Raw genomic sequence first — 23,353 nt, 5'->3', positions numbered from 1 at the left:
TTTTGGGGTATCTGTACTTCACTATTTATATTTTTTAACAACTTTAAATTTGACTGCACTACATTCCTCAAGAAAATATTTGTAAGTACTTAAGTATCAAAATTAAATGGAATTGCTAAAAGTACTTGTCACATTTTGACAGGAAAATGGTCCAATTCACACCCTTATCAAGAGAACATCCCTGGTCATCCCTACTGCCTCTGATCTGGCAGACTCACTAAACACAAATGCTTTGTTTGTAAATGATGTCTGAGTCTTCGAGTGTGCCCCTGGCTATCTGTCAATTCCTTTGGACTTCACTCAAATATTGCTTAATCTATGATGATGTAGGCTTACTGGGTTTGTTGCACTACTTGTGTGATGCTACTTGGTTACAGAGTTTGAGAGAAGTAGCTTCATTGTAACCTCATCGAATTCACGCGTGTCCTCGGATGAGGAGTTAAATTCAGTCCAAAAAGTAGGATTGCAATGGGAAAGTATAGGCCACTTGTATCCATCTTCTCAGTCTCTCCACTGTCAGATTTTTTTCATAAACATGCTTATCTAAATACTCCTCCGTTCTTTAGCAAGCACACTCTTCCGTTTTCCCCGGATCAGATAGAGGGGATTTTCCTAATAGCGATGCTTCGGCCAGATGAGCGTCAATTGCGTGAGCAATTTTCCAAAAGCAGCAAGTGGGTGTGTAAATACAATATATGTTGTCATTCGGGAGTTTTTCCTAGACACTGATCGAAGGTAAGTTTTGAGTTTCGCCTGACCTTCATTTGGGGAGTTTAAGCTGGTCCTAGATCTGTGCGTATGTGTTTGATAGGAAGCCTACAGGTGGGAGGGGTCAGAAAGCGCACGAAGGAAGGGAGGTAAAAAGGAAGAGAGAGGAGACTTAGGTAGGGGGAGAACAGTCATTCAGATTCTGCTCGGCTTGAAACGCAAGCCACCTTCCTCGCAGTTTTGCGTCGCAATAACTTCTTACTAACTGACTGAAATTAAAACTTTTTCTTGGCAAAACTGTAACCCATTTCAACGTCTGGAAAATAACGGCAGGCTCGTGGATGCGCCTGGAAGTGTCTTATCGCATTTACAAGAATAATTAAGGGAATAGCAGCTGCTTTTGGACATATTTGAAGGGAACATACGTGCTATCAATCAGGGGACTAATAATATAGATGTTGAAGTGACGGTTTGAGATACCGTCTCACATCCCGCTGTAGCCTAACTATGGGTCGATAGTATGGACTTATCCGATTCTGGAGAGGAAGAGTGCGTCACGGCTGATAGGAATTTACTTCCACACTATTCGTGTGGAATAAAAGTTCATTGACAAACGGGAGGATTCTGCCGCATCACTTTTTTGTTGTTTCTTGCGAAGGCATGGCGGGACCAGTTCTGTTTCTTGTGCTGTGGGTCTTCACATGGTCCTGGGAGGTTCGGTGTGCTTCATACCCGCAGCGGTATAATCTCTATTCGGGACAGACCCAGGCGCAGCCACAGAACGGCGCACGGGCAGCGAGCAGACACAGGTAACACACACACACACACACACACACACACACACACACACACACACACACACACACACACACACACACACACACACACACACACACACACACACACACACACACACACACACACACTCTCTCTCCCCTCTCTCTCATCACACTCACTCTCATTTCAAAGGGTACCAAACACTCACTCTCATCGCTCTCACTCAAAGGGTACCACACATCTGGAAGGAGCTGATGCTGATGCGTCAGCGACAGATCCCAATTCTGTGAAAGGAGTTGCCTTGAAATGTGTGTCTCATTTGCAGTGCAGGTGTAACATGATAAAGGAATTTAGTAGTAAAGAAAAGATAGTGTTTAAATGACCCACAGCCATTATTCTCTGTAAGAAACTGAACTATTAGATGTTTTAAGACCAAAGTGCTTTTTTCTTTTTCTCCCATGTAGTCTAAACTCTAAACATCAAAGATTGTCAGCTAGAGTCTCTCTCTCTCTCTCTCTCTCTCTCTCTCTCTCTCTCTCTCTCTCTCTCTCTCTCTCTCTCTCTCTGTGTGGCTGAGAGTGAGAGTAAATGTAACACAGATGAGCAGTCCTTCTCTCATCCAAATGTTCCATGAAAACTGTCTCTTTCCCCCCTCACTGAGCATATCTGAAAGGAGCTCTATGGAGGAGCCACAGTGTCTAATAACCCCAGCGAAAATTAATCCGGCCTGGTGTTGCTATAGATGCGACAATATAGGTATTGCTATAGATGCGACAATATAGGTATTGCTACAATGCTAAAAATACTGTCTTCAGCTATATTTATGATTTTCTGCCCTCATCAGAGCAGTACTCACAGTCACACATGGACAGAGATACACTTGCTTTGTTATGTTTTCTCTCTTTCACTGTACCTCTCTATGTATCCCTCCCTCCCTCTCTCTCCCTCCTCATACCCCTCTCTCCCTCTTCATCCCTTTTTTTCTCTCTCTCTCTCTCTGTCCCACACAAACACACACACACAAACACACACACACACACACACACACACACACACACACACACACACACACACACACACACACACACACCAACCTACAGACATGTCTGGGTTATTGGCAGTGCAGTGTTGCTTGTGGTGAGGAGTAAGGAGGAGAAGGGAGTTTCTCCCAAGCGTGATGTGTGATGTACTGTATGGGTTACCCATCGTCAACGGTGACACAACACTGTCCCAGGAGCTGGGTTCGCAGGCCAGATATACTATAGACGACCATGTCAGCGAGGATCCAGGACACATACAGGGGAATCTCAATTGCATTTCCTTGATTCTGCACGTCCTCTCTCCTCGCCTCTTTCTGAAAAACCATTGGATGTGTAGTGTGTGTGTTTGTGCTGGTGCACCTGCATACGCATGTGCACGTGTTTACATGTAAGTGTGTGTATGCACATACTCTCTCCGTCGGTTTCAAAGATGATGACTGGTGCAGTCACTTCGGAGTATGTATTAGTCATGTGCAGATCAGCAGTTTTTTCACCTGCACCCACACACAATTTCTAATAACCCATCTACAACTGACTATATGTGATAAAGGGAAAATCTGAGGCCTGCACCCGATGCGCAAAAATAGAAAATGTGCTGCACAGTTCCCTTTTTATATTATTGACATTTATTGAACAATTACTTTTACTTCAACATTTCTTCATTTATTTATTGAACATTTAGGCCTATTGAAGAGTAGCCTAATTTTGCAAAAAATAAATAGTCAAACAATTCCCTAAATTGACACCTTGCGCATGCTTTTGTGAAAAAAAAGTTTAACAATAAATTACACCTTGCATATGCATTCATGAAAAAGCTTCCACACTAATGCCAGATAAAAAAAACTTTAAAAAAAACTTAATGTAGCCTATAAATATGAATTGCATAATAATTCTACATTTATGGAATTTTTGTATGCATTGTTTTTGCTTTATTCAACCTACTTGCCACAAAACCTCCATTCAGCCACACAATATTTTCTGAAGCTAAACCTGACCCATCCCGCACATGTAACCACGGGGACTGCGAGTTATGAATCAACCCGTGTGTGTGTGTGAGAGAGAGAGAGAGAGAGAGAGAGAGAGAGAGAGAGAGATAGTAAAGTGACTCTGACCCCGGTTCAGAGGGCATTTTTTAAATGTATTTTATTTCACCTTTATTTAACCAGGTAGGCAAGTTGAGAACATGTTCTCGTATACAATTGCGACCTGGCCAAGATAAAGCAAAGCAGTTCGACACGTACAACAACAGAGAGTTACACATGGAGTAAAACAAACATACAGTCAATAATACAGCAGAAAAATAAGTCTATGTACAATGTGAGCAAATGAGGTGAGATAAGGGAGGTAAAGGCAAAAAAATGCCATGGTGGCGAAGTAAATACAATATAGCAAGTAAAACACTGGAATGGTAGATTTGCAGTGGAAGAATGTGCGAGGTAGAGATAGAAATAATGGGGTGCAAAGGAGCAAAATAAATAAACAAATACAGTAGGGGGAGAGGTAGTTGTTTGGGCTAAATTATAGATGGGCTATGTACAGGTGCAGTGATCTGTGAGCTGCTCTGACAGCTGGTGCTTAAAGCTAGTGAGGGAGATAAGTGTTTCCAGTTTCAGAGATTTTTGTAGTTCGTTTTAGTCATTGGCAGCAGAGAACTGGAAGGAGAGGCGGCCAAAGGAAGAATTGGTTTTGGGGGTGACTAGAGAGATATACAGTGGGGCAAAAAAGTATTTAGTCAGCCACCAATTGTGCAAGTTCACCCACTTAAAAAGATGAGAGAGGCCTGTAATTTTCATCATAGGTACACTTCAACTATGACAGACAAAATTTGGAAAAAAAATCCAGAAAATCACATTGTAGGATTTTTAATGAATTAATTTGCAAATTATGGTGGAAAATAAGTATTTGGTCACCTACAAACAAGCAAGATTTCTGGCTCTCACAGACCTTTAACTTCTTCTTTAAGAGGCTCCTCTGTCCTCCACTCGTTACCAGTATTAATGGCACCTGTTTGAACTTGTTATCAGTATAAAAGACACCTGTCCACAACTTCAAACAGTCGCACTCCAAACTCCACTATGGCCAAGACCAAAGAGCTGTCAAAGGACACCAGAAACAAAATTGTAGACCTGCACCAGGCTGTGAAGACTGAATCTGCAATAGGTAAGCAGCTTGGTTTGAAGAAATCAACTGTGGGAGACAGTTGACATACAAGACCACTTATAATCTCCCTCGATCTGGGGCTCCACGCAAGATCTCACCCCGTGGGGTCAAAATGATCACAAGAACGGTGAGCAAAAATCCCAGAACCACACGGGGGGACCTAGTGAATGACCTGCAGAGAGCTGGGACCAAAGTAACAAAGCCTACCATCAGTAACACACTATGCCGCCAGGGACTCAAATCCTGCAGTGCCAGACGTGTCCCCCTGCTTAAGCCAGTACATGTCCAGGCCGTCTGAAGTTTGCTAGAGAGCATTTGGATGATCAAGAAGAAGATTGGGAGAATGTCATATGGTCAGATGAAACCAAAATAGAGCTTTTTGGTAAAAGCTCAACTCATCGTACTTGGAGGACAAAGAATGCTGAGTTGCATCCAAAGAACACCATACCCACTGTGAAGCATGGGGGTGGAAACATCATGCTTTGGAGCTGTTTTTCTGCAAAGGGACCAGGACGACTGATCCGTGTAAAGGAAAGAATGAATGGGGCCATGTATCGTGAGATTTTGAGTGAAAACCTCTTTCCATCAGCAAGGGCATTGAAGATGAAACATGGCTGGGTCTTTCAGCATGACAATGATCCCAAACACATCGCCCGGGCAACGAAGGAGTAGCTTTGTAAGAAGCATTTCTATGTCCTGGACTGGCCTAGCCAGTCTCCAGATCTCAACCCCATAGACAATCTTTGGAGGGAGTTGAAAGTCCTTGTTGCCCAGCAACAGCCCCAAAACATCACTGCTCTAGAGGAGATCTGCATGGAGGAATGGGCCAAAATACCAGCAACAGTGTGTGAAAACCTTGTGAAGACTTACAGAAAACGTTTGACCTCTGTCATTGCCAACAAAGGGTATATAACAAAGTATTGAGAAACTTTTGTTATTGACCAAATACTTACTTCCCACCCTAATTTGCAAATAAATTCATAAAAAATTTATTGAGTAGGGTATTGGAGGCTATTTTGTAAATGACATCGCCGAAGTCGAGGATCGGTAGGATGGTCAGTTTTACAAGGGTATGTTTGGCAGCATGAGTGAAGGATGCTTTGTTGCAAAATAGGAAGCCAATTCTAGATTTAACTTTGGATTGGAGATGTTTGATGTGAGTCTGGAAGGAGAGTTTACCGTCTAACCAGATACCTAGGTATTTGTAGTTGTCCACATATTCTAAGTCAGAACCGTCCAGAGTAGTGATGTTGGACGTGCGGGCAGATGCAGGCAGCGATCGGTTGAAGAGCATGCATTTAGTTTTACTTGTATTTAAGAGCAATTGGAAGTCACAGAAGGAGAGTTGTATGGCATTGAAGCTCGTCTGGAGGGTTGTTAACACAATGTCCAAAGAAGGGCCAGAAGTATACAGAATGGTGTCGTCTGCGTAGAGGTGGATCAGAGGCTCACCAGCAGCAAGAGCGACATCGTTGATGTATACAGAGAAGAGAGTCGGTCCAAGAATTTAACCCTGTGGCACCCCCATAGTGACTGACAAAGGCCCGGACAACAGGCCCTCCGATTTGACACACTGAACTCTATCAGAGAAGTAGTTGGTGAACCAGGCGAGGCAATCATTTGAAAAACCAAGGCTATCGAGTCTGCTGATGAGCATGTGGTGATTGACAGAGTCGAAAGCCTTAGCCAGGTCAATGAATACGGCTGCACAGTATTGTTTCTTATCGATGGCGGTTAAAGATATCGTTTAGGACCTTGAGCGTGGCTGAGGTGCAGCCATGATCAGCTCTGAAACCAGATTGCATAGCGGAGAAGGTATGGTGGGATTCGAACTGGTCGGTAATCTGTTTGTTGACTTGGCTTTCGAAGACCTTAGAAAGGCAGAATAGGATAGATATAGGTCTGTAGCAGTTTGGATCAAGAGTGTCTCCCCTTTGAAGAGGGGGATGACCGCAGCTGCTTTCCAATCTTTGGGAATCTCAGACGACACGAAAGAGAGGTTGAACAGGCTAGTAATTGGGATTGCAACAATTTCGGTAGATCATTTTAGAAAGAAAGGGTCTAGATTGTCTAGCCCGGCTGATTTGTAGGGGACCAGATTTTGCAGCTCTTTCAGAACATCAGCTGACTGGATTTGGGAGAAGGAGAAATGGGGAAGGCTTGGGTGAATTGCTGTGGGGGGTGCAGTGCTGTTGACCGGGGTAGGGGTAGCCAGGTGGAAAGCATGGCCAGCCGTAGAAAAATGCTTGTTGAAATGATCAATTATGATGGAATTATTGGTGGTGACAGTGTTTCCTATCCTCAGTGCAGTGGGCAGCTGGGAGGAGGTGTTCTTTTCTCCATGGACTTTACAGTGTCCCAGAACCTTTTTCAGTTTGTGTTTCAGGAAACAAATTTCTGCTTGAATAAGCTAGCCTTGGCTTTTCTAACTGCCTCTGTATACTGGTTTCTAGCTTCCTTGAAAAGTTGCATATCACGCGGGCTGTTTGATGCTATTGCCGAACGCATTGGATGTTCTTGTGTTGGTTAAGGGCAGTCAGCTCTGGAGAGAACCAAGGGCTATATCTGTTCCTTGTTCAACATTTCTTGAATGGGGCATGCTTATTTAGGATGGTGAGGGAAGGCATTTAAAAAACAATAACCAGGCATCTACTGACGGGATGAGGTCAGTATCCTTCCAGGATACTCCAGCCAGGTCGATTAGAAAGTCCTGCTCGCTGAAGTGTTTCAGGGAGCGTTTGACAGTGATGAGTGGAGGTCGTTTGACCGCTGACCCATTACGGATGCAGGCAATGAGGCAGTGATCGCTGAGATCTTGGTTGAAAACAGCAGAGGTGTATTTAGAGGGCAAGTTGGTTAGGATTATATCTATGAGGGTGCCTATGTTTACGGCTTTGGGGTGGTACCTGGTAGGTTCATTGGTCATTTGTGTGAGATTGAGGGCATCAAGCTTAGATTGTAGGATGGCTGGGGTGTTAAGCATGTTCTAGTTTAGGTTGCCTAGCAGCACAAGCTCTGAAGATAGATGAGGGGCAATCAGTTCACATATGGTGTCCAGAGCACAGCTGGGGGCAGAGGCTGGTCTATAGCAGGCGGCAACGGTGAGAGACTTGTTTTTAGAGAGGTGGATTTTTTAAAGTAGAAGTTCAAATTGTTTGGGTACAGACCTGGATAGTAGGACAGAACTCTGCAGGCTATCTCTGCAGTAGATTGCAACACCGCCCCCTTTGGCCGTTCTATCTTGTCTGAAAATGTTGTAGTTAGGGATGGAGATTTCTGATTTTTTTGGTGGTCTTCCTAAGCCAGGATTCAGACACGGCTAGAACATCCGGGTTGGCAGAGTGTGCAAAAGCAGTGAATAAAACAAACTTAGGGAGGAGGCTTCTAATGTTAACATGCATGAAACCAAGGCTATTACGGTTACAGAAGTCATCAAAAGAGAGCGCCTTGGGAATAGGAGTGGAGCTAGGCACTGCAGGCCCTGGATTCACCTCTACATCACCAGAGGAACAGAGGAGGAGTAGGATAAGGGTATGGCTAAAAGCTATGAATCCTTCTACACCAGCTCTGATGCTCATTGGATGTGGCAGGGCTTGCAAACATAATGGATTGCAAAGGGAAACACAGCCACGAGCTGTCCAGTGACTCGAGCCTACCAGACGAGCTAAATACCTTCTATGCTCGCAAGGACGGCAACACTGAACCATGCGTGAGAGCACCAGCTGTTCGGTACAAGTGTGTGATCACGCTCTCTGTAGCCCATGTGAGTAAGACCTTTAAACAGGTTAACATTCACAAGGTCGCAGGGCCAGACAGATTACCAGGATGTGTACTCAGACCATGCGCTGACCAGCTGGCAAGGTTTCTTCACTGACATGTTCAACCTCTCCCTGACCCAGTCTGTAATACCTACATGTAAGAAAAAGAGATATGCTCTTGTAACGGCTTTCATCGGAAGAAGAGGAATCGTCAGACCAAAATGCAGCGGGATACGTGTTCATCTTTATTATAAGAAACTGAACACAAAAATAACAAAAGGAAAACCCGAAACAGAAATAGAACTACCCACAACTAAAAGTGAAAAAACAGGCTACCTAAGTATGATTCCCAATCAGAGACAACGATAGACAGCTGTCCCTGATTGAGAACCATACCCGGCCGAAACATAGAAATACAAAAACCTAGACATACAATCATAGAATGCCCACCCAAATCACACCCTGACCAAACAAAAATAAAAACATAGCAATAACACAAGCAATCTACGGCCAGGGCGTGACAGCTCTCTGCAAGGTTTTGTATATCTACCTATCATATGAACATCCATTTTTCTGACTCATATAAGATTCCCTCAAGGATGCTCTGGTGTCCAAAAGATTTGAAATTGAAATTTCGTAATATGTAACTTTTTTAGTTGCGTGTATTTGAAAATATCTACATTGGTCAGTTCAAATTTGCTTTTTAATTCTGTAATTTCCTCTCACCAATTAATTTACGGTTTCTATGTCTTTAGCTTTCCATGTTGACAAATTTATTGGTGAATTATGTAAAGCTTTCCAAGGATTGTTCCACAGGGTTGTGTTTTTAGGGAGTGATATTGGTTCTTGTAGAATACGTTTAATTTTTTTCCATATTGTTATAGTGTTCTTAACTATGAAGTTGTTAAATGTTCTTAGCTTTATCCTTTGAAAATTCTGGGAATGAGCATGCACATCTTCATTATGTACCTATTGTTTCTCTTTAGTGCATTTAACTATATGTCGTAAGTAAAAGCCTTGGTTAGCGAGTTGATACAATTCCAAGTCTGGTAGGTTAAAATCACCCACAGACTTAGGGAGATAGAATAAAAAGGGACGTTTTCTATGATTTTTATTTTCCCATATGAAGTCTGTTTTGACCGAGTATACTTTTTTAAAGAATGTCTTCGTGGGTAATTGGTATTACCGATATATATTTGCTATATATTGTTGAGTAATGGAATACAGTTATCTTTATATATTTGTTGTTTGTTGTCACTTATTAAACATCCTAAGTATTTCATATTTTCTGTGGTCCACTTAAAGGATTTCTGTAGTTTGTGAGTTACTCTTTTTATTGTTCCTATTGCCATTATTTCATTTTCTTGTCTTCTGAATGACTGAATGGTCAATGGTGTTCGACTCGTGATGCATGCATCAAATATACATTTTAAAGGAAAGCCACAAACCATAATCAAATTTATCAAAGAATGCAGCAGTCAGATGAAACAGGGATTTTATGCTGAGGGATAATGAAAGATGAACCTCGCAGGGTCCTCTGCTAAACTCTGATGTTCTGCTCTGCCAAATATTTGAGCTCTCATTCATGTCAGCTCTCATCTCGACTGTGTGGGCAGGCAACACTTGCTGATAATAAGGTGTAAGTCTTGGAACTTTCCCAGGGTGTATGATTTTCTGTCCACTTTACAAACTATGAACTGTAAATGTACACTTTACATTTCCCACGAGCTGATGTGCCATGAGTGTTTTTCCAAAATATGAATCACCGTACTTAAAAATGTAGGCAAATTACTTACTTTGAAGAAGGAAAAGAATAATTGATTAAAAATCCTTTGAAGAGACACAGGTATGGATGACACCAGTCCAGCCCCTACACCATGCTGCTGACAGGTTTCTAATGGTTAATAATGGCCAGACACAGTGGCCCAAGGGCTTGACTGGTCCACAGATTTATGAAGGGTCACCAGAGGAGGTGACCAGAGGTCAGAGGTCAAGGGACAATGGTCAAAACACAGGTGTCCTGTTAAAATTATGACATCCACCTGGACACAGTACTTGGAGGGCAGGTAGAAGTTCTTTGTTGACACAAATGTAGGATCAGCTAACCCTCGCCTAATCCTATCTTCTTTGGAGCTGGGGTGCACACCACCTTAAAGGTTGCAGTGTCTGCTGGTTTTTCATCTTTGCTTTCAAATCTGAGACTGATTACCTCATACCCGGACAACATGTGTGGAGTTTCTAGTTGATCAATGACATTCTCTGGAGAAAGGGTCACCAGCAGGACTCTGGCTCATGACGGCTAGAGTTGGTCACCCCTGATTTAACAACATATTGCCAGCCATATTGAAACCTGGCAAGGGAAATCAGTGTGAAAAGGCAAGATATTACCAATTCAACGGTTTAGACAGTTATTTGAGTTATTTGATCTCAGGCCAAGAGTTATAGTGGGACACACTAGACATAAAAATGGTGTCTGTGTTTAGGTTGTGTGTTCTTATATGAGTTAATAACTGATTTGTCATTCACCTGGCTACATTCAGGCATTACAATGTAAATGTACGTTTAAACTGTCTGTCTGCATATGTCAAGACATGGCATATGACGTGGTAGTGATATACCCGATGGCTTGGCCGATTTTCTTCTAATCACTCATCTTGAAAAAACGGATACTAAAAGCGTGGCAATGAATCAATCCACCATCATTAAAACAGTGGAAAAATCAAATGATTTGTTATTTAAATATTGAAAGTGTCTGAGCTATGGAGAGAAGCAAAATGGTGCCGTTTCAGGTTGGTGTGTGTGCTAGTGAGTCATTTATAAGACATTTATGTCACGTATACTCCCTCTCCGGCCTCTAGATCATCAGGCTGCTGATTATCCTGCACACCTGTCACCATCGTCAAGCGCACCAGTGCCTCATGACACTCACCTGAACTCCATCATCTCCTTGATTATCCTCTCTATACCTTTCACTCCACTTGGTTCTTTCCTCAGGTGTTATTGACTCAGTTTTAATGTCGGTGAGATGTTTGTGTTTTGTATTCATTGTTTCTTTTATTTATTAAAACACTCACTCCCTGAACTTGCTTCCCGTCTCTCAGCGCACTCGTTACAATTTGTGAAAATTCTATAGCAATATATAGTGGGAAAGCAGCTGTGTGTTTGGACAAATAATAGTCACTGCCGTAAATACAAATCTAACAAAAACATCTGTCCTGTCCAGAACCGGAGTCTACGCAGACCGGTGCACCATAGCCAATCAGAGCTACAGTAGGCCTAAATAAGCCATTTGCCACACGGACCCTGCCATTATTCACTTTGAACTGGACTGTGTGTTTACAGGCAGTAGCAACAGCGCAACTTTAGATCATTAGAAGGCATTCGCCAAAAGCCACTAAAATACACACAATGGAATTCTGCAAATATGTAAATGTCATGGGAGTTCTCTTAAATTCGGAAACTTCACAATCCTATTGATCCAAACAACCATGAAAAGGTATGCTTTTCTCCCTCAGTTGCCTATCCACATAAACAACAACAAGATCAACAACTAATGCTAGCCAGAGTGAGATAAGCTAAAATCTAACGAGGAAACATCAGACAAACCCTCTCAAACCTTTTCAGCTAGAAGGCCGTCAAAATTGCACTGATAAACATTGGGGAATAGTAGCCTGCTCGTCCTGCTGCAGCTTGCCTGCTAATGCATGCTTGTCCCTACCCACGTTTTGACAACTGAATGGGAACTTGCTTGCCTGCCCGCCCATTTGATCGATGCCAAATGCATTTGATTGACAACTAAGAGATGTGTTATCTGTGGACAACAGTCGTTGAAGTTCAGTGAAGCTAGCTAGCAAAGTGATTCACATTTCTAGCCAACAAAAATCTAAATGACTGTGGAAAAAGTCAGTCACTCACCCACTCCTCCAATGATAGGACATCCTCCCAGCAGCTAGCTAGCTAATGTTAGGTTTGTGTTTTTAGGTTGCTAAATAAAAAGCTAGTTACACAATGTGACCAGTTTTAAGAAACTAGTCATATGTTGCACGTCGCTACTTCATGTTACCTTTTTATTCATTTTTAATCAAAATATGTTTTTTTGGGGCAGAAATGCCTTCTGGAACATGTAAACCATAGTAACAAACTTGTATGTCATCTGTAAATACAAGTAAAATGGTTCAATAACGAGTCTAGTTTGTTAAGCTACTGAAAAATACAGGAACCTTCCCGCTAGCCGTGATTAGCTGAGATAATGGATGAACTGGACATGACGAGAGATTAATTCGGGTTGGTCTGCCATGTAGCGTACTTCTGTCTATTACATGATTTGTTAGTATGTGAGGATAATTCTGTCTACCCCAGCTTTTTTTGAAAGATATCATGAAGAACTGAAAAAGTTTTAATACTGCTCTTAACATTGCTGCCCTGAAGTTAATAGCACTATTGACAAAGCTCAGTGGGAAAACATTGTGATGCTGACTCTCTCTGACTCTGAAAATGAATCAGACAATGAGGAAATCTATGATTTAAGTAAAAACATTTAAATTGAACAAGACATTTTAGAGTTTTCTGTTGAAAATGGTGGGGGAAAAACAGTGTCATTGTCACAGAAGAAGTTGACAGAGTTTTGAAATGGAATGCCCAGTGGAAGCAGAGAGCAGCAGAGAGGTGATCGCCAAATGCGCCAAATGGGGAGAGAATCCAAAAAGAGAACACAGAAAGAAGGCTGTGGTATAAAACGTATGTCTCTGGATCTTCAAACTAAGGGAAACCATGGCATCCATGATAGAGGGAGAAGCCCTCATCCATGTATACAGCTACGTTTTCAGATATTATACATTTCTAATTTTGTCAAATTAATTTTCATTGCGAGCTAAAGCGTACTGTTAGCTAGCTAGCTAGCTAAAGTTAGCTGATCGGCTAGCTAGCTAATGTTATGTGTATGATCTGTGTAAGAGCTCTAGAAAGAGGCCCAGTTGTTTTGAACGTGGCAGTAGAGTTGGGATTATGGTTCATATTTTTGATAGCTAACTACATGTCTAAACAAAAGACTCTACTATGCAAGTAACCATCACCAACACACTGTCGGTGTGAAACCTGTCACTGTAACATTTAGACTTTCTGTATCCTGTGCATTTGACAAATAAACTTAGATTTGATTTGATATAGTGTGTTTACCAGAGACGGTAAAGTGAAGAACAACATGACCTGCACCAAAGTTAGATTAGGATATAAACCAAGGACTAGATCAAGTGTATTTTTGCTACAATCAAGTGTATTTTTGCCGTACTTTCACCAGTTTTAGTCTTGAAATCTTTGGTTGTTTACTACACTGTGAATCCTTAAAGAGATGGGTGGGACTAAGGCTTAAGAGTGGGGTTATAAATTCAAAGCAGCAAACAATGTCCCAAGCCAGCTGTGATTTACAACCTGATAGCAATATTGTTTGGACTACCAAGAAATGTGTTGGTGAATTATATTAATCATGCATTGAACTGCCTCTCAAGTGATATCTATTCTGCCAACAATGCCTTATTGTACGTCATGGAATTTTGAGTGAAATATAACCTCTTTTTAAAACCTCTTATGAAGTTTGTTTTGAAGCATAAACTTGGAATTTTTGACTGATATTATAAGTGTCTGTTTCATATCTGCAAAGTAGTTAAAAAGCTGTCAGTTCCACTTTAATTTCCTCTCTGTCTCAGGTTCTCCAAGTTTTCTTTGGAATGTGTCATACCCTATGTAATTCTGGAATTCTGGTCAGGCTCATTCAGATGATGTGGTTGGTGGACAGTTTATTTTCCCTGTGTGTGTGTGTGTGTGTGTGTGTGTGTGTGTGTGTGTGTTTTTGCATGAGTCTGTGCGAGGGAGATCCCTGTCTTTGTCAGTGTGTATAGTTGTCAATATTGTTTGTGTGGCATTGTGTTAGTTTAGTGTGTATTATATCACCTCTTAGTGTGTATTCAGGCCCTGATGGCAGGGGTGGGAGCTATCTTTAGACCAATGTTTATTACAGTCCATCAGTGTTAGGTTTTGGGGATACCTAGTCAGTTGGCAAACTGAATGTATTCAACTGAAATGTGTCTTCTGCATTTAACCCAAACTCTCTGAATCAGAGTGGGGGCTGCCTTAATCAACATTTACAGCACCCGGGGAACAGTAGGTTAACTGCCTTGCTCAGGAGCACAACGACAGATTTTTTTAACCTTGTCAGCTCAGGGATTCAATCCAGCAACCTTCTGGTTACTGGCCCAATGCTCTAACCACTAGGCTACCTGCTGTCTAGTGTGTTTTATCCTCTTTATAGGCCTGTAGTATATTACCTGTCTTTTAGGGTAGTTTAGTACATATAAATAGTTATTCTCAGCTAGTTAGGTCGTTAGTGATAGAATTTGATGACCTTGTCTTCCCCTTTTTATCCTACGTCTCTTTCTCTTTAACCCGCTTTCTTCTCTTTCTCTCATCCCTCCCTTAACCCCCATCTTTCACTTTCCATTTCCCCCATTTCCTTTTTTGCTCTCTCTCTCCCCCTCTCCTACCTATGCCCCCCCCTTGCTGGTTCTCACATTATTACACCCTCGAGGCACCCAGGCATATTCTACATCCACAATTATGGTAATATAAAACATGCTGCTGCCTCTCATCTCACACGGGGATAAGGCAGGACAAGGTCTTCACATTCCACTGTGGAGAACAAGCTGTTTCGACCACCCAGGGAACTCTGACACACTCCTTACATGGGCTATTTATCCCTGCAACATTGGGACAGCTTTTTTTAGAAATTGCAACCAAAATCGCTATCTCTTTCAGTTTCTCTGTCTATCAATCTCTCTCTCTCTCTCTCTCTCTCTCTCTCTCCCCTCCCCCTCTGTCAGTCTCTCTTGAATGTGTCAGTGGCTGTTATCTTGGTGCCAGTCTAAACGCTGGCTGCAGTTCTACTCTAAAGTGGTGCCAGCAGTAGTGATAGGTATTCGTGGGACACTGCTGTTTTGTTCAGTCAGATCCTTGACTTCATCGACAGTGTGTTGGTGACGGGGATATAAAGCTACACACTTACAGTACGCACGCATGCACCCAGGGACTCATTCACACACACACACACACACACACACACACACACACACACACACACACACACACACACACACACACACACACACACACACACACAGATTTTGGTCAATCATTGAGCCTCCTCATGTTGAAGCTCCTCTGTCAAAGCCTTCCATTCACACCCCAGTCAGTCAGTCTCGTTCTATCTGTTGTGAGTTCCACTGGATGATAAGATGATGAGACCTGTCTTGATTGGTTTCTATCTATGTTTGTTTAAACAATCAATTATTGATTAATGCGACTATCCCTGATGCTTCTCCCTCTTTTTCCCTTACCCCGCTACAAAGTTTCTCCATGCAGGCAGTCACTGAGTCCAAGGTGCTACAGGAGCTCCTGAAACTTGACCCCAAGATACTATCTGGGTTAGATGGTTTAGACCCTTTCTTCTTTATGTTTGCTGACCTTATCATCGCCAAGCCTATCTCCAACATTTTTAACCTGTCTCTCCTTTCTGGGGAGGTTCCCATTGCCTGGAAGGCAGCCATGGTTTATCCTTTATTTAAAGGGGGAGATCAAGCTGATCCCAACTGTAATAGGCCTATTTCTATTTTGCCCTGTTTATCAAAAGTGTTGGAAAAACTTGTCAATAATCAACTGACTGTCTTTCTTGATGTCTATAGTATTCTCACTGGTATGCAATCTGGTTTCCGCTCAGGTTATGGATGTGTCACTGCAAGCTTAAAGGTCCTCAATGATGTCACCATTGCCCTTCATTCTAAGCAATGTTGTGCTGCTATTTTTATTGACTTGGCCAAAGCTTTTGATACGGTAGACCATTCCATTCTTGTGGAACGGCTAAGGAATATTGGTGTCTCTAAGGTGTCTTTGGCCTGGTTTGCTAACTACCACTCTCAAAGAGTACAGTGTATAAAGTCAGAAAATCTGCTGTCTCAGCCACTGCCTGTCACCAAGGGAGTACCCCAAGGCTCAATCCTAGGCCCCACGCTCTTCTCAATTTACATCAACAGCATAGCTTAGGCAGTAGGAAGCTCAGTCATCCATTTATATGCAGATGATACAGTCTTATACTCAGCTGGCCACTCCCCAGATGTTGTGTTAAATGCTCTACACAAAGCTTTCTTAGTGTCCAACAAGCTTTTTCTATCATTAACCTTGTTCTGAACACCCCCAAAACAAAGGTAATGTGGTTTGGTAAGAAGAATGCCCCTCTCCCCACAGGTGTGATTACTACCTCTGAGGGTTTAGAGCTTGAGGTAGTCACCTAATACAAGTACTTGGGAGTATGGCTAGATAGTACACTGTCCTTCTCTTAGCACATATCACAGCTGCAGGCTAAAATTAAATCTAGACTTGGTTTCCTCTTTCGTAATCGCTCCTCTTTCACCACAGCTGCCAAACTAACCCTGATTCCCCATCCTACCCATGTTAGATTACAGAGACATAATTTATAGATCGGCAGGTAAGGGTGCTCTCAAGCGGATAGATGTTCTTTACCATTCCATTCGGCCATCAGATTTGCCACCAATGCTCCTTATAGAACACATCACTGCACTCTAAAAATCCTCTGCAAACTGGTAATTTCTATATACCTGTTGCAAGACCGACTGGTTGATGATTATTTATAAAATCCTCTTAGGCCTCACTCCCCCCATCTGAGATATCTACTGCAGCCCTCATCCTCCACATACAACACCCATTCTGCCAGTCACATTCTGTTAAAGGTCCCCAAAAAACACACACATCTCTGGGTCGCTCCTCTTTTCAGTTCGCTGCAGCTAGTGACTGGAACGAGCTGCAACAAACACTCAAACTGGACAGTTTTATCTCAATCTCTTCATTCAAAGACTCAATCATGGACACTCTTACTGACAGTTGTGGCTGCTTTGCGTGATGTATTGTTTTCTCTACGTTCTTTCCCTTTGTGCTGTTGTCTGTGCCCAAGTAATGTTTGTACCATGTTTTATACTGTTACCATGTTGTGTTGCTACCATGTTGTTGTCATGTTGTGTTGCTACCATGCTGTGTTGTCATTTGTTGCTGCCTTGCTATGTTGTTGTCTTAGGTCTCGCTTTATGTAGTGTTGTCTCTCTTGTCGTGATATGTGTCTTGTTCAAAATGTATATTTTTATTTTAAAAATTTTAATCCCCGTCTCCGCAGGAGGCCTTTTGGTAGGCCGTCATTGTAAATAAATATTTGTTCTTAACTGACTTGCCTAGTTAAATAAAGTTTAGTTACAAAAAAGTAAAAAGAATAATAATACTTTTGCGTTCACAGTACACAATCAGATTATGAGTAATGTGATACTCGTGACCCATTCCCCTTTTCCTGGGATTCTAAGGCTTTTTAACCCGCCTTCTCTCTCTCTTCACAGCTGTATCACTTTATGACATTCAATACCTCTCTTTTCGCTCAGTTAATTCATTATTGTGTACTTAGAGTAACCCTCTCCTCTTTATCGCTCTATTCTCAGTTGTCTGAGAAGAAGACTCCTCTTTCCACTCTGTCTGGTTCTATTGGTGACACACAGCATGTCCTGGCCATTCTCCACCCGCGTTCCCCCTGCCTCTCCCCCTATTTTCCCTCTGCCTCCTGTCTCCCCCTTGTCTGTTTGTTGTGACTGTGAGGCAACCTAGGGGACCCCTCACAATGCAGCAAAGCTTTCAGTCTGGGTCTAGGAGACAAGGCCTTGTGTTAAGCGCCCTTGCTCCAGAGAAGGGCTCTCGTTTCTAGGTTAGTAATGTACAGTTGTCTGGGTCAATGGTGCTTTTCAGTGGGTATTAGTGTTGTGGTTAGGATACCCAGGGTACAGGGCCTCGATGTGGTAGTGTCATTGCAATACACACGCACACTCACACACACATACACACACACAGTGATCTGTGTGTGAACCACATGAGGATTAAATTAATGGAGGCTTCAGATGAGTTGGTAGTCGAGGAGACGTACCTTCTTTATCTATGCTTTAAATACACTCAGGGAAACTTTAGCACTCTAAACAGTAATTGACGAATTAGATTAAAATACAGCCTCTATATTTTCCCCAAAGTCCCACTTACATTTTGGGTGTGGCTGAATAGGGAATCTGCACAGACTTATACACAGCACATTCTATAGGCATTTTGATAAAGGGCAGATAATGAAGGTTGGTATGTCCTCTTTTACATTGTGAAAGATCTGCAGTGTGTAGGGCTTGGCTCTGTTTGTGGGAACAGTTACTGTGTTGACTGTGTGTTTAAATCATTGTATATTCCTCAAGGCTCAGTTTACATGCAATATGGGCCTGTACACAGATTTACAGAGAGAGTGTTTGTGTGTGCGTGCAGCCATAAAATGGGCAAAAATAGCTTTTTAGAAAACAACTTCTCAAGCAAGAATTTTGCTAGGACTGCCTGGGTGTGGTGTCAGTGGGTAATGGAAGACCCCGATGAAATGGACAAAAATGAATGGCAACTTATTGGCATTGGGTGAACCATGTACACAATCACAAATACCACTCAAATGGCCGGTAAAAGTTCATCAAAACCATATTGCAACCGGAACATTGCAAATGCCAAGTGTCATTAACCAAAAATCCCATAGGGGGTGAGTGCGCTCCACTGTAGATTTTCATATGGGAAATGGTCACAAAGTCAGGTCCCAAGGATGACATTTTAAAACCTCATAAAAAGTGCTTTTTGGACAGTTTTTCTTATTGTTTTTTGTTGTTGTTGTCAATTATACATATGAAGTAACCATATGGACATACATTTGTCTTATTTTATTGAGTTTGTCCATAAGGCCAATGTTTTGTCCATATACAATTGAAGTCGGAGGTTTACATACACTTAGGTTGGAGTCATTAAAACTCATTTTTCAACCACTCCACAAATATCTTGTTAACAACTTTAGTTTTGGCAAGTCGGTTAGGACATCTACTTTGTGTATGACACAAGTAATTTTTCCAACAATTGCTAACAGACGGATTATTTCACTTAGAATTCACTGTATCACAATTCCAGTGGGTCAGAAGTTTACATACACTAAGTTGACTGGGCCTTTATACAGCTTGGACAATTCGAGGAAATGATGTCATGGCTTTAGAAGCTTCTGTTAGGCTGATTGACATCATTTGAATCAATTGGAGGTGTACCTGTGGATGTATTTCAAGGCCTACCTTCAAACTCAGTGCCTCTTTGCTTGACATCATGGGAAAATCAAAAGAGATCAGCCAAGACCTCAGAAAAAGAATTGTAGACCTCCACAAGTCTCGTTCATCCTTGGGAGCAATTTCCAAATGCCTGAAGGTACCACGTTCATCTGTACAAACAATAGTGCGCAAGTATAAACACCATGGGACCACGGAGCCGTCACACCGCTCAGGAAGGAGACGAGTTCTGTCTTCTAGAGACAAATGTACTTTGGTGTGAAAATTGCAAATCAATCCAAGAACAACAGCAAAGGACCTTGTGAAGATGCAAGAGGAAACAGGTACAAAAGTATCTAAATTCACAGTCAAATGAGTCGACATAACCTGAAAGGTGTCACGGTCTGACCATCGTTCGTATGTGTTTTCCTTGTTTTAGTGTTGGTCAGGACGTGAGCTGGGTGGGCATTCTATGTTGTGTGTCTGGTTTGTCTATTTCTATGTTTGGCCTGATACGGTTCTCAATCAGAGGCAGGTGTTAGTCATTGTCTCTGATTGGGAACCATATTTAGGTAGCCTGTTTTGTGTTGGGTTTTGTGGGTGATTGTCCTTAGTGTCCTTGTTCCTGTCTCTGTGTTAGTTTACACAAGTATAGGCTGTTTCGGTTTTCGTTACGTTCATTACGTTCTTTGTTTTGTAGTGTTTATAATTGATTCGTGTTTTACGTTTGTTTATTAAACATGGATCGAAATCTACACGCTGCATTTTGGTCCGACTCTCCTTCACCACAAGAGAACCGTTACAAAAGGCCGCTCAGCAAGGAAGATGCACCTGTTCCAAAAACCGCCATAAAAAAGCCAGACTACGGTTTGCAACTGCACATGGGGACAAATATCGTACTTTTTGTAGAAATGTCCTCTGGTCTGATGAAACAACAATAGAACTGTTTGGCCCTAATAACCATTGTTATGTATGAAGGAAAAAGGGGGAGGCTTGCAAGCTGAAAAACACCATCCCAACCATGAAGCACGGGGTGGCAGCATCATGTTGTGGGGGCGCTTTGCTGCAGGAGGGACTGGTGCACTTCACAAAATAGATGGCATCATGAGGAAAGAAAATGATGTGGATATATTGAAGCAACATCTCAAGACATCAGTCAGGAAGTTAAAGCTTGGTCGTAAATGGGTGTTCCAAATGAACAATGACCCCAAGCATACTTCCAAAGTTGTGACAAAATGGCTTAAGAACAACAAAGTCAAGGTATTGGAGTGGCCATCACAAAGCCCTGACCTCAATCCTATTAAAAAAAAATGTTAGCAGAACTGAAAAAGCGTGTGCGAGCAAGAAGGCCTACCAGCCTGACTCAGTTACACCAGCTCTGTCAGCTCTGAGGAATGGGCCAAAATTCACCCAACTTATTGTGAGATGCTTGAGGAATGCTTCCCGAAACGTTTGACCTAAGTTAAACAACTTAGGTCAATACTAATTGAATACTAATTGAGTGTATGTAAACTTCTGACCCCCTGGGAATGTGATGAAATAAATAAAAGCTGAAATAAATCATTCCCCCTACTATTATTCCGACATTTCACATTCTTACTATAAAGTTTTGGTCCTAACTGACCTAAAACAGGGGATTTTTACCAGGATTAAATGTCAAGAATTGTGAAAAACTGAGTTTAAATGTAATTGGCTAAAGTGTATGTAAACTTCCGACTTCCGGCATCTGAACCCAAACGCCATTTAAATATGTCCAAATGGCATAAGAAATGTCCAAATGGCATATGTATGTACTGAATGTACCAAATCAGAATGTTATGTCAACTTGCCATATATGATCATAGGAAGTTGGCTTCTGAACCCAAAAGTCAGTGAACTATGTCCAAATGGCATAGGAAATATCCAAATGACATATATACTGACCAAATGATATATGTTAAGCCCTGAATCAACCTAGAAGGTATATTTGTCAAGTTTGGTCATAGGAAGCAAGAATTTCTCATTGATGTTCATTCAGCATGTCCATTTCGCAATAGGAAGTCCTTATGGATAGAAACTCAGCAAAAAAAGTAACGTCCTTATTTCAGTACCCTGTATTTCAATGATAATTTGTATAAATCCAAATGACTTCACAGATCTTCATTGTAAAGGGTTTAAACACTGGCCATGCTTGTTCAATGAACCATAAACAATTATTGAACCTGCCCCTGTGGAACGGTCATTAAGACACTAACAGCTTACAGACGGTAGGCAATTAAGGTTACAGTTATGAAAACTTGGGACACTAAAGAGGCCTTTCTTCTGACTTCTGAAAAACACCAAAAGAAAACAAAGATGCCCAGGGTTCCTTCTCATTTGCGTGAATGTGCCTTAGGCATGCTGCAAGGAGGCATGAGGACTGCAGATGTGTCCAGGGCAATAAAATGCAATGTCCGTACGGTGAGACGCCTAAGACAGCGCTACAGGGAGACAGTACGGACAACTGATTGTGGCAGAACACATGTAACAACACCTACACAGGATCGGTACATCCGAACATTACACCTGCCCGAGTTACACCAGGAACGCACAATCCCTCTATCAGTGCTCAGACTGTCCGCAATAGGCTGAGAGAGGCTGGACTGAGGGCTTGTAGGCCTGTTGTAAGGCAGGTCCTCACCAGACATCAACAGCAACAACGTCGCCTATGGGCACAAACCCACCAGCGCTGGACCAGACAGGAATGGCAAAAAGTGCTCTTCACTGATGAGTCGCAATTTTGTCTCACCAAGAGTAATGGTCGGACTTGCGTTTATCATCGAAGGAATGACCATACACCGAGGCCTGTACTCTGGAGCGGGATTGATTTGAAAGTGGAGGGTCCGTCATGGTCTGGGGCGGTGTGTCACAGCATCAACGGACTGAGCTTCTTGTCATTACAGGCAATCTCAATGTTGTGCATTACCGGGAAGACATCCTCCTCCCTCATGTGCTACCCTTCCTGCAAGTTCATCCTGACATGAACCTCCAGCATGACAATGCCACCAGCCATATTGCTCGTTCTGTGCTTGATTTTCTGCAGGACAGGAATGTCAGTGTTCTGCCATGGCAAGGAAAGAGACCGGATCTCAATCCCATTGAGCACGTCTGGGACCTGTTGGATCGTAGGGTGAGGGCTAGGGCCATTCTTCCCAGAAACGTCTGGGAATTTGCAGGTGCCTTGGTGGAAGAGTGGGGTAATATCTCACAGCAATAACTGACAAATCCTGTGCAGTCCAGGAGGAGGAGATGCACTGCTGTACTTAATGCAGCTGGTGGCCACACCAGATACTGAGTCTTACTTTTGATTTTGACCACCCTTTGTTCAGGGACACATTATTCAATTTATGTTAGTCACATGCCTGTGGAACTTGTTCAGTTTATGTCTCAGTTGTTGAATCTTGTTATGTTCCTTCAAATATATACACGTGAAGTTTGCTGAAAATAAACTCAGTTGACAGTGAGAGGATGTTTCTTTTTTTGTTGAGTTTACATTGGCAATGGACACTGTCAACTTGCAGAAGAGCATGTTCACACTGACGATATAGCATATGTGTGATGAACACTGTCCAACACCGTTAGTGTTGAGTTTAGCCTCTCCATTTGGGGATGGCAAATCCCTCATTAAATACATTGGAAATGGACAAATGTTAACTGTCCATTTGCAATGTCTTACAATGGGGACTACTGCTGAAAT

General features: G+C 42.3%; 1 protein-coding gene across 1 annotated transcript in view; it reads left to right on the top strand.

Annotated features, from left to right (window-relative positions):
• The first annotated feature begins 860 nt into the window (after positions 1 to 860).
• The window catches only part of LOC112261472 (EMILIN-1), a 74,366-nt gene continuing 51,873 nt past the window's right edge, over positions 861 to 23,353 (top strand). Inside the window, exon 1 of the mRNA XM_024436821.2 lies at positions 861 to 1,517. Within this exon, the coding sequence (XP_024292589.1) occupies positions 1,369 to 1,517 (149 nt within the window). The 5' untranslated portion in view covers positions 861 to 1,368. The remainder of the gene's footprint in view (positions 1,518 to 23,353) is intronic.

The sequence above is a fragment of the Oncorhynchus tshawytscha genome, linkage group LG11, assembly GCF_018296145.1.
Source record: "Oncorhynchus tshawytscha isolate Ot180627B linkage group LG11, Otsh_v2.0, whole genome shotgun sequence".
In the NCBI taxonomy this organism is placed as follows: domain Eukaryota; kingdom Metazoa; phylum Chordata; class Actinopteri; order Salmoniformes; family Salmonidae; genus Oncorhynchus; species Oncorhynchus tshawytscha.
Note: the sequence above shows the minus strand (reverse complement) of the source record. Positions and strands in the feature narration are given on the sequence as shown.